The 13,402-nt window shown below is 31.9% G+C and overlaps 1 protein-coding gene across 1 annotated transcript in view; it reads right to left on the bottom strand.

The window, feature by feature from the left end:
• LOC125071539 (trithorax group protein osa) overlaps positions 1-13,402 on the bottom strand; it is a 92,299-nt gene that overhangs the window by 70,696 nt on the left and 8,201 nt on the right. The window contains exon 2 of the mRNA XM_047681849.1: positions 2,320-2,484. Within this exon, the coding sequence (XP_047537805.1) occupies positions 2,320-2,484 (165 nt within the window). The remainder of the gene's footprint in view (positions 1-2,319; positions 2,485-13,402) is intronic.

The following is a 13,402-nucleotide window of genomic DNA, read 5'->3' as shown; positions in this document are numbered from 1 at the left end:
CTTTAATTACATAGCCTACTTATTATATACTTTCTCCTTTACAATAAGTAGGCCAGGTAATTATAGGTGACCTCAAATATAACCTTTTCTTTTAAAAAGAGTGACTACAGAATCCTACCAAACCCGCATGCGACGTTAACAAGTATACATCTTTAAACATTTTACTTATTGAATTAATAAAACCTGCTTTTGTCTATAAAATATCCTTTAAAATATTTTTTCTGAGCATATTCAATACGTTTAATACATATAAGCCATGTACATAACTTAATCATGGAACGATGAACCATATCACTTAAGATGATTAAAAAACTTTATTTACATAGGAATTATTAACATTAGGGCCTTAACGTAATACTCAATTTTATATTTAAGTAAATTATACTTTTCTTGGCGACTAGCAAAAAATAATATTTTACTATTTATAGCTTCTCATAACGTTTCAAAAAATCTTTTAGACATCAAACAAAACTGTTGTTTAATATTCCCATACCATAGTGGAATTTTCCACTTATTACTAGCCTACCAACACTTATCTACCAACAAAACCACAAAAATTGCATGTTTCTTTCCAAGGAACGGAAGGTCGGTAACGCAAAATACAGGTAACGAGCAATGATACTATGGAATTAAGGTAACCGTTGGTGCTTTTAGTTATTTGCCCACGAGGTATGATTTCAAAACGACCTTGCGCATTGTCGGTTCATTTCTTAACACCGATTTCTAGACGAGTTCGCTCCAACAGCCCTGCTTCAAAACGTACCTCGGGCTTCGTTGCACAACGAGCTTACGTCAGCTAGCTCGCAGAACGGCTTACGTCATTCGAGCGTGATAGATTCAAGCTAAGATGAAGCCTATGCCTTTAGGTATATGGGCGTTGTTGCCGTGACGGGTGCTCTAGTATGATAGAGCGTTTAAGTTCACGTGAGTGGATGAGGCTGCGACGCCGTCGCGCCGCCGGCTCAACGATTCTGAGAAACGGTCGAGTCTCTCTAGTTTCGGACTTGAATATGAATCGTGTAATACGAACGTCTAAGAAGGTTATTTTGAGCGTTCTTTATAGACTTTTATTTTATACCTTAAAAGAAACTTTTAGGTACATTCCGTGTTATCATTCGGTATATTTGACAAGTTTAATAATAATTTTGATATTTCAATAAAACATGAACTATTTCTTTGTTGAAACTGACAAATATATAATAATAGTATTTATTCAGTTTTCATAATAATCTTTCCCATAGGTATGTGAATACTCAATAAACGACATAACAACCGACTATCGAAACATTATTTATGAAAGGAAAATTAATATAAATTATAGTGGAATATATAAATATATTCATATTTTATGAATATTTTATCGTGAATACAAAGCAAATTTTAAATATTTAAGCGTTTCGTAATAGATCATTGACCTTTTATTACGTAATGCAATTGCTTGATAAAAAATATATATATGGCTAAGTTTTTATTTTATGCACCTTAATATCAATTTGCTTAGCATTTTCTTATAAAAAAATATATTTTATGTGCTAAATGTAATTATGAACAAAAAAATTAATATTGTTATGTGGCCTCACATTCAACTTATGTCGGGGGTCCAATAACACATTGCAGAGATGATTATTTGCTAAACGTTATTTCATTTTATAAATATTTAAATAAGATAAATTCATAAATAATTTAAAATTTGCAATGATTGCTAATACCATGTTTGTATTATTACGAAAATAATCTTACAAGTAAATTGTTGAATTATATATGATAATAAACTAAATACGTCTAAACTTCCGCAAAACAACGATCAAGTTATTAACTATATGAGCTAACAGTTGGAATATTTTTTGTTATGTAACGATACCTAATATAAACGAGCAGTCAAAGGAAAATGTCCCATTATCGAACAAGCTAATAAAATTAAGAAAAAAAATACTATCATCGTATTTTCAATATAAGGCAAGAAACATCTATCATAATATAAATATCTATTACCGACCATCTCGATATCTATTTATTTTAGAATTAAAAAAACTAAACATCGTATAAAAATTCTAAAGCCTTATGTAATCATTATATCTAAGGCAAGCATTACGTGTCATTTGAACAAAATATATTATATTCAAGTGGAGTCATACACCTGCATCTTTAAAACTTCATTTCGCACGTCTGGCGTGCCAGTTAACTGTGAAGCTACCCTTTGATATTTACCTTATATGTAATTTGTATACAGTGAAAAATTTGTACACAATTCAATTAGTTGTAGTCAAAGGATAACTTATCTTTATGGTCACGAGAAGAGAGGCTATTTGTTTGCGTTACCTGGTGCGGAGAGAACGGTGGTCTCGAGTTGGGTGCGCCCGGTGGCCCCGGCGGCGGCGGGTACCGTGGCGGATACGAGCCAGGTGGACCGTATGCGCCCGGCGGCTGCTGAGGACCGCCTGGAGCGCCTGCACCGTATGGCGGACCACCATAACCTCGTGGTGGCTGGAAAGAATATTTATATTTACAACACAATCGTTTTAATTTGTATTTTATATATTAAAGAAACCCACAGCTTCAGTTCGGTTTGGTATATCCTAAGGTTTCCTCACGACATTTGTACCTCACCTTCAAACATGATTGTTAGTGACACTATTTAAGCACTTGAATAATCCGAACTCATACCCCAATTTGAACTCACGATCTTCGAACGAACTTCGGCTCAATTTCGTTTAATACTCTTTCGTCATAAGATTAAAACGTAAATTCTAATACAAAAGATATAAATAATCAATATCTCTTCAAATCAATAACAACTTAAAATCTGTATTATCTGTACCTATAGGATAAAATAATTATCCGATATTAGACTTTACTGTATAATATATTATTTTAAAGCAAATTTATAAATAAATTAATCCATAAACGGTATTGATACTCATAAAAATTCAATAGTCTTTAATGTTCCGTTTTATTGAACTCGCATATAAATTGATAAAATAAACAAAAAAGTCTGACAATTCGATTTGTATAGGATAAATAAAATATAATATATATATAAGATTTATTATTAATACATAAAAATTGAATTACGTCATTTTTCATTAATATCTATTTCACAAGTGTTCTTTATCCAAACCATTCTCATATTATATATAACAATTTCCACCTAAACAAATAAAAACCTCAACTTGTTATGTATATCCGGTATCCGTATATACATAACAACAAAAATAAATAAATACTCATAATAAAAGTAAACAACATAATTAACATAATCAATAAGACAAATTATTATGTTCGATTTAATGGTATTTATTTAAAGATAAATCCTGCTGTGAAAAAAACATGCGAATTTTCAATTGTTCAAATATGCTTCTGTTAATAAGATTATGTCAATAAAATGTTCTTAGAACATGTTTTTTATTTTTTTATAGTAGCTTAAAACTGTTCGACAAAACAATATCTGTCGTATGTTTAGTTTAGATTGTTTTCAATAAATTATATTTCGTCTAAAATTTAAATGTTCATTGAAGATAAATCTATTTTGAACAAAGCAGAATGTAAAATAGCTCCTATTTTTAATTATACTTAAATCCTACCACAAATAATTTACGAAACAAATTATTATATCGAAATTCGAATATCATTCATTAAAATCTGATAGAGAATAAAAACATAACGTTAAAATAGTTGAAACAAAGCTAAAAGTTTGTACAAAATATTATAATATGTCAATACGGCCGTTATCGCATAATAAATGGTTAGAATTGAAAAAAGTATCTTTTCAATATTAAAATACGATATAACTCTACTACTACGAATTACGTAAAAATTGTAGTTTAATAACGCAATTCTAAAACGTCGAAACCTCTAAAAAGGCAATAATCATGTTTCAACTGAAACCCTTTATCTAACACGTTTCAGGCTCATCGTCACTATAAAAACAACACGCCTTTACTGTAATATCAATTTTCAGACAGATATCGCATCTAAATAATTGACGTCCAAAGTAATTCGCTGTGCCAACAATGCCGCCCGTTTCAGTTTTCAGCTCTCATTTTGTTCTATGATGAAAATTCAATTATTCCGTACGAGCCCCGCTCCGAGGCAAACGAGCGCCGAGAATCGGTCGGTACCCTTTGATCGAACGTTTTACATCTCGAAAGGACGGTCTCATACCGGAGGCTCTGGATCTAGTGGGACTAGGAGATATGAGGAGTTTGTCCGCCAATTAGACTTACATTTTTACGAACATTGGGGTGTTTTATGGCGGATTCAATGATTTATGAGGGCGGTGTGTTGTCGGGGTGCGGCGCGCGAGGGGTGGTGCGAGGGTTGCGCAAGGCGCGGGCGGCGGGGCGAGGCGGGGGGCGGCGGCGCGCTATTGGCGGACACTGCATCGATCGCACGACGAGCTCAGAGCGGCCCGCCCGCGGCAGCCAGCCTCCACCTACGTTAATAAGTAATCATTCGACCCCGCGATACCTCAGCGAGTTTTCCGGACAGAGCTGGAACCACTGAGACGGGCCTCGTATCTCCAGTCTGTTGGAACAAAGAGCCACCGCATAGGGCGACATCCGTATTGATTTATGCAGTAATTGACCCGCGGGTAGGTGCGCAGCCCGCGCATACCTCCGCCCGCTACGCACCTATGCTGCCTCTACACGCACGTATCTCTATTATATGAAAGAGAACAATGCAATTGGTTCAATGTAACGTTATACGAATAAATCGACCTATTTTGTAAACGTAATGTATTTCAAGTGAATAATCCATAAACAAAACGTATAAACATTCAATGTAGGAAAAACTCGCCCCAAATCTCGAGATCATAATCTTAGGTTAAATAGGCCCGATGTCGCAGTGACCTATTGCCTCACAGCCGAGGCCTCTTCAAGTCTCATAAAAGTTCATTTAATGCGAGGGAGGGTTTTTGTAAGGTTTTGAGACCGGTGGGGAGGTTCTCTTTAGAATGAAAACAAAACTCTAACCGTGATTCAAATGTAATACGCGTAATGTACAATCACGAAAGTAATATGTAATAGTAATTACGTAATTCGATAACGCTATTCGAATTTTGTAAATTAATGTTTACTAACATATTGACCTATTTCAGTTCGAAAAATATTCAAATGTAAGACAATTATTATTTCGTTCGAAAACCGTATATAGTTTGTTCAACGTTTCGTACATTAACGATTAATAGTTTATTGAAACACGTGCATCCGTTCAGATACTCGAGCGCATTACGTTTTCACAAACAATAGTTACGATAAGGGCTTGTTTTTTAAAATAATTGAATCATTCATTTTAGCGTACATTATGAATATTACGATAAGGCTCGTTACTACATTGTACTTGCGTAATTCGTTCATAATTCTTGTAACAATTAACTACAAAGTTCAATCGCAGCGACCTTGTTACACAAACTTGTACAAGGTAATATCCTTTTTTAAGTATTTTATAATTTTTCATTTAAAAAGCACGAATATTTTAAGAAGAAATTGTTCAAACATTTCTGTTTTATTCATAACATTTACAAATTTTACTTATAAAGAAGTATTGTGTTTTTTTTTTCAGATTCAAACCGAAAGTAGTTATCTTTATTGCTATAAAACTTTTACGTTATGACAGTTTCAGAAAAACCAAAGGTTATGTAGATAATTTTTATGTTGTACAATTTTTTGATATGGCTTATTATGTCAACTTAGACCGAGATACAATTATCAAAGGGTGTTTTAAAAGCAAACACTGTCAAAACTATAACATTCACTTAGAAACTTTGTATGTGACTTTTGTAGATCTCGAAAATGCCAACGAAAGTCTGCGAGAGCAAATATCTAATTTAAATAGAAAAGACATTGTTACATGTTTTAAAAGATAGAAAAACAACTGCTTCTGATCTTCAACTTTAAAAATGTCTTTGTTACACATAATTTATTCATAACAAAATGTCTAAACATTGATTTTAAACATTTACTGTAAATAAAGTGTACATTTACACTTTGCAATTTGGACAAGTAGAAATGTAGATATAAAATACCTATTTGAATAAACACATGAAAAACTTGAGTCGAGCGTGTGGTAAAATACGGTACAACAGTACTGGCGGATAGATGATAAGCCTGGCGTGACACGTACTGATCGTATTATGTATATTATTTTACTTATATTTTATTATTTAAAAAAAGATGGGAGTCAACAACGTACAGTATAAAATTTGATTTTTTACTTTACGATGTTCGGCTAGATGGATTCATCGATGCTATATTTGCGTTTAGTAGTGAAGATAAAGACATTTGTAATGTTTCTCTTACCATTTTTAACAAACCAACTACTCTTACACCCTGGCCAAACAGTTACTTTTTAACAAATGGAAGAATGATTATTGGCACTAATTGATATATAGTTCATATTATTATCGATTTTTGCCGCTGAATAAAATTTTTCTTGTTTGAATAAAATCATTCTTTGTTCTGTTGATGGTTTCTATGCATTGTGTTTAGTATATCATCAAATGAAACAATCGCCGCTATGTTAGTTTAAATTCAATTTTTATTGCAAATATCGTAAAAACAGTTATCTTATCAACTTGTTTCTCGTATCAATTATGAAGTAGACTATATACATAAATGTACTACGTATTTAAACACTGTATATTGTGCATGATATTTTAAAATATCGAAATCAAGACTCGTCATGCGACTAAAATTACATGTCATTTCACTAAGAATGATAAGAAATTAAGCTTATATTACTTAAATATTTAATTTAATTTTTAATAATATTGTTGGAATAATAACTTATTAAATATTTATTATATTTTTTAATTATAGATTATAAAATCCACAATTCAAAAACATTAAAATTATTTAATTTATATATTTAAAAATATTTGAGTAGTTTAGTTAGTTAAAAAGCAAAAACATTTACTTTACTTAAAATGTATGTAACAAGTCCTAAATAAAGCAAAAAAAAACAGATGAATAAGAGGCGCCTAACTTCTTTTCAGGCATTTTCAATTAACTTTTACACAATCCGCAGCACCTACGTTCTAAGGAAGCTATCAAAAATAACTGTTTGAACGGGATATAGTAAGACAATAGGTATTTTAAATCTGCTTATACAGTTACCAAATAATTTTAATAGATTAAAAATATACTGCTATATGACTCAGTAAATATATATAAAAAGGAAAAAAAGCAATGTTATTCCTTTCGAATTAGTAATTAATTTTTGGAATAATTCGCAAAAAAAGGAACTCTACATATAAATAATCATATTTATAACGTTATTTATAGTCTATCATCCAATTATGTTTTCTTTTTTCAAACGATGGTACACAGATTACTTTGAAAGTGTGATCAATCTTCTCATGAAACCTTTCACTACGACAAAAAAATAAAAAATATAATATATATATTTATATAAGTCGGCTGATTCAGAGCCTTGTAAGTAAGCATTTTAAAATTGTCATTTCATATTTTTATTTACCTTCTAGTACATAGATTACTTAAGGGTTTTTTTATGATTTATAACTTGTATGGTTGCAAAATCCACGCATAAACAGCAAAAGCATTCTTAGGGATAGTTGGCAATCGGTTGTAAAATATGGTCAAATTACTTTTCAATGGAATTCGAATTTCAAACGAAAGATGGTATTATAATCAGAGTAGCTGATAGTTTATATATTTTAAGAGTTATTAGTAGAGTATTTCATAAATCCCCAAACCCCCATCGCATTTAAGGGCACAATCCCGAGAAACATAATCACAGATTTATCAAATTAATTATTACGTATTTCGAATTGGATTATTTGCTAAATTATTTCAAATCGTGACTTGAAATTTATAAAACAAACTCGAAACCATTCATAACTTCATTTAAATAAACATTTCGACCTTTACCCAACTATAACTGTACATGAATGAAGTCAGTAGGAATGAGGCGGGCATATTTAATTAGATATAATATTCCGTGCCGGCAGCAACTGCATTGCATCAAACGCGAGTGCAAGTGCGAAGCAAACCGTTAGGAATGTGACCGGATTCCGACCGGGCGCGGCCGCGTCACTCGCATCACTATTAGGTCATTAATAACCTAAACAACTATACGTGTAATAGATCTGTAACACGACCGTGTCCATAAATCTATCCTAATTAATTCGGCCAGATTATTTTATCAATACGAGTATTGAAAACATTTTTTAACATCGTCTTTCTGTTAACATATGACAATGAAAACGATATTATTATTATTATGCCACCAAATAGTTTAAAACAATCTATATTTAAATATCAACAAGGCATATTATTTTATAGTTTAAATTTTGAAATATATATTTGTTGTTGTTTGTAGAGAAAGAATGCCTGACAAAAAAAACTCGCATGAGCAATTATTGATCGATTCACTGCCAAATTAATTTGTATATTTTTTTGATGTCAATACTCTTAGTCGTATTACACACTAAAACATATTGTGGGCACGAAATCGAAAATTTAAGGTGGAGGAGCTCGCTTTCGTAAGTGAATACATTGATCTAAAACATGTCTTGAGACTTTTTTGTAGATTTTTCACAGTAGATTCTACATTCCGACGGTAGCTTCATATTAAATTCACTCGTCCAATCGTTTAAATTCGAAAAATGCTTGAAGAACCTGCTACAACAAAGTAGGTTTGATTTTAGTGTAATCGCATTGAATTAAAAATAATCGTAAATAAAAAAAAAATTGCTTCTTTTCAATATCCATTGCTAACTTCAGGTTCTAACTGTATAGGGGATTTATAAAAACAAGTTTTAAAATTTGGTCCTATATAATAAAAAGCCTATTTATACAAAGTGTAGTTTAGTATTGGCCATTTTAATAAGCCATGGTATTGTTATAGCTGATTATGTCTTTTCGTCAAAGGTATTAAACATATTAACAAAGGATAGTGGTGGCTTTATGCAAATCCGTCTGGTTAGGTACCACCTAAGCAATACTTAGTACTGTTTTGTTCCGGTTTGAAGAGTCAGTGACTTAGGGCACAAGAGACATAGTATCTTAGATCGTAAATTGGTGGTACATTGACGATGTATGGAATTGTTAAAAATGTTTTCGACGCGGATGTGTTGTTATTATTATATTTATTAATATTACTATTTGTATATTTATAATCAACACATAAAAGTTCACAATATAAGAGTTAAGTGAGATGTGCATGGAAGATTACACTCAAAATATACACTGGGATTATGTTAAGCGTAAATTGCGAATATTTCCAGCAAGCATCAACTTGTGTTTAGATGAGTACGATACCAACTTTAAGAGTTTGCGTTCAACTTGAGCTGTTGCCAGACGCAATCTCAATCTTTTAGTGTTCTAACTTCATTCAAAGTTTATTTAACGTATAAGTAAATCTATTTTTTTCTTAAATAAATTCATCTAGCAAGCCTCCTTTGGAACACATTATATAACTTTATATTTTATATGAGATTAACATTATTTAAAATTACATTCAAATCTATTTCTTTGTTATTAAATGTTTTAAGATCGCAATAGTTGCAAGCATCGTATGAATAAGGCCGCTATGTATAATTAAATAAGTAGAAGTAACTTTAAATATCTGATCTCACAGTTCATTGCAAATATGATGAATGGATCAAGTCTCAAACATCAATAACAATTACTAACAGTATTTAAAACGGGATATTTACCATGTTTTTTATTTTTATTTGTTGGAGCTCGATATTTCGACATTATCTACGAATGTCGAAATATCGAAATGAATGAAATATCGAGCTCCAACAAATAAAAATAAAACACATGGTAAATATCCCGTAATATGGTTAGTAATAAAAATAACCATGTTAATTTAAAATCTTATATCAATAACAATGTTGTCAATGATCAAATATAACCATTTACCATCATGAATAAATATTTGGTCGTTGTTCGGTTGATATGAATTGGTAATTAACTTTGTTTTTTTTTCTGTAAGTCCATACAAGTAAATATGTTAAATAAGAAAACTAACACAAATTTATTTAGCAAGTCTATGCGTAATTAAAGTTACAATAATAAATTCTACCATTCCAAACTTAACTTGAACACGCACCTACATAAATTAACATCCAAATTATCTTAATTAATGATCCTTATTAAAGTTATAATCAATTTGATAACAAATTTATATCTTCAGGAGTATTTTTGTTACAATATTTTATGTAATTTTAGTATGGCTATCTTGCTATTGAATTAAACCACCTAATCGATTAAGCTGTAATTTTATGAATTTTAAAGTAATGCTTGCGTTAAAAAAGATTTTTTATACTTTAAACTTATCATATTTATTCGGTGTTATAATATTTTTTATACACGACGTCAAATTTAATTACAAAAACTGTTAATGTGATCGTTTGTTACTTCAAATCTGTGTCCATATTTACGTTACTGAAGATACTGATTTTGGTATTAAGTGAGTGCCAATAGTATGAGTAACTCATTTTCTTACAATAATTTCATTTAACTTCTTCTATCTTTTGTCTCTATGATTTAGTCTTATTTTATAAACTACAAATATCGCAGAGCTTTGACTGGCCTTGAACCGTTTATAAGGAACCATTGGAATTGATATCAACATTAAGGTGAAGAAGTTCAGCTAATTCCACTGGATCTATCGATTTCCCAATATTAACCATTACTTTTTAGTAGATATTCTAGTTTGATTTTGCCAGCGAAGCGGTCTGATGACAAGTATATAGTTCAAATCTACGTGATATGAAGCATTTGACGAGATGAAATAAAACTGTTACAAAACAAGAGTTAGCTCGTAAGCAAGCCTACGAGGCATTTGAGAGCAACATTAAATATTTCAGTCGTTATACATTTACCGCCAAGGACGCGAGAGCTATATAAAATGTGCAAAAAGTAAACAGCGTATAACAGAAATGTTAATGACCTATGACTAATACAAGAGGCCGGTAATGTATGTATAATATCGACATTCGTACAAACAACAGTAGCTGTGTACGCTGGCGGATACGAGCAAACATTACATAACTCTTTGATTGTGTTTGTAAAAAGTTGGGGATTCCCTCAACTACACGCGCACCTTACACCGATACACTTGTGTGAGTGTAACCTTGCCTTCCTTTACATATTAAACGCCGTCGGGCTATCCCTTTGCGTATCTACAAAAAAGCCGAGCCATAACTGTATTGTCAGATGAAAAAGAGAAAATGAATGAGATGGGATTGACTGTTATTACTATTATTACTTTATTTCAATGAGCTCCTGCGAGAAACGATAAAAGGCTCGCTGACCGGTTTACTTTTTGTACTTGTTTGAGAATCAACAATGGAACGTAAACCGTATTCATCACATCTGTGCCGACCTCGGATGACACGTGCTGCCTTAAATAACCGTTTTAATGAATACACTAGTCGATTAAATATTTCACAGAAATAGATCATAACAATCGATTTCTCTATTTAAACATCACAACTGTATCATAATTGAAGTACATGTATAAGTATGAATCATAAACGACGATTGAATTGAATACAAAATGAAACATTCGCGACGACGTAAAGAAAACTAATCAATTAACGTTAATAATGACGAATTGAAACGCACGCGTTTAACGTCACCTCCTGCCTCATCCACTAGCTGGAGGTAAATAGAAAATGTCTGTGTATTTAATTATAAAGATCTATAAATAGACAGAACATTACGTCGTGTTATGCGGTTGGTTACGACGTGTTATTTCGGTCTCTGGCGTCACGAGCCCCGTGAATGTCAAGCTCGCGATACTAGGTGCAGGCGGTTAAGCAACAGGTGGCATATAATACATTCTCATTAAATATCAAATAAGCTAAATAAACTGTCTTTAATTTATAGTGCAGCATTATTATTGCTCGGCTGTTTCTAGGGCACGGCCGTCATATGTGACGTGTAAAATGAATACGGGCATACATTTCTAATGAGCCGCTTGTTAAGGTTGGAAGCGGTGAACTCTAATTACGTACCAAGGGTCACATTAAACTGGTTGATTATAAACAAATTCACACGTCCATTTTTAAAGATACTAATTAGTAACAATTTTTCTCAAGTAATATAAAGTAAGATCAGTTAGATGAATCCAAGAGAGATTCTACTTGACCAGGCTAAAGCCTCGCCACAACTGTAACGCCTTAGATAATCATGGAAATGATGAATATACCATGTGAGAACGATTAAATGATTTCTTTACGTTTATTAATCTAAACATCATCTACAAATACGCACACATTTTAGAGTACAATAAAGTTATCATTGAACTAGACTCCGTTTCAGCTGAAATATTCACTAAAATAGATACTAAAACGAGCGTATTTTCAATGCTAAGCCCACGTCACCGTAATCAATTATGTATGTACGAATGACGTTAAATTTAATCAATAAATTCAATGCTTAAATTAGATTATGTAATAATTCATGTTATCGAATAAATCATAAATGACAACCTGCATATCGATATCTCACACGCAACAAGTGTAAACAAAGGGATTACAAGTGTTACTGACCTAATAAAGCGACCCCTTTTCCACCCAAGACGGTTCAATAAAGAACTCCCTTTAGGTACATACTATCTGGCGTACATAAGAGTGGCGGTCGTGACCTTTGATGTAGATATACTATAATGTATAAACGCCCGCCCGTTATGTACCCACCGACAATCCCAGGATTAAAAAATATTTACTCTCGACGGAGGCGGCATTTCACAGAATCAACAATTTAAATTTACGTCGCGTAACATCAATATCATTCATTATTTTTGTGTAATCTACTTCGAACCATTTTTTATTATTTATATAAATAGAAAGTTGATGCATATTTTAAAATCTTGAAACTCAGAAGAAATAAGATGTCTAGGGTATTATATACGTTACGCTTTCATACTTGTAACACCATTATACATACGAGTATCACAAACCGTCGAGTTCAACCTATCACATCGACGAGAATAGAAATATCAAGAAAATATAAAAATTTCTATCAAGTATTGATGCATAAAGTGTATTCATAACTCCGTGACGTCTTTAAAATCGTTCAGTAGATCAGAACTTAGGTATATATATATTATATATGAATGAGTCATTTACCTTTCTGACTGCGTTCAGATCGAGGTCCTTGGTAATGGCCCCTTTTGCATTCATATACATTTATCGATGTAAGTTACGTCACATCGTTTGCATTATTAAGGCTAGCTTGTAATTAAATTCTTCATACAAGAAGCACGTGTGCATTTTGGTTATAAAATGCACACGTGCGAAGTTGAGTGAAATGTATTTATAGTTTATAAAGTATCGAAAGCACGAGAAATTTTATTTTAAAATGTTTTAACTATTGTCAATGTTTAAACTTTGTTTAACTTCGCGAGTTAAACCATTCAATTG

This window comes from Vanessa atalanta, chromosome 19, assembly GCF_905147765.1.
Source record: "Vanessa atalanta chromosome 19, ilVanAtal1.2, whole genome shotgun sequence".
Taxonomy (NCBI): Eukaryota; Metazoa; Arthropoda; class Insecta; order Lepidoptera; family Nymphalidae; genus Vanessa; species Vanessa atalanta.
Note: the sequence above shows the minus strand (reverse complement) of the source record. Positions and strands in the feature narration are given on the sequence as shown.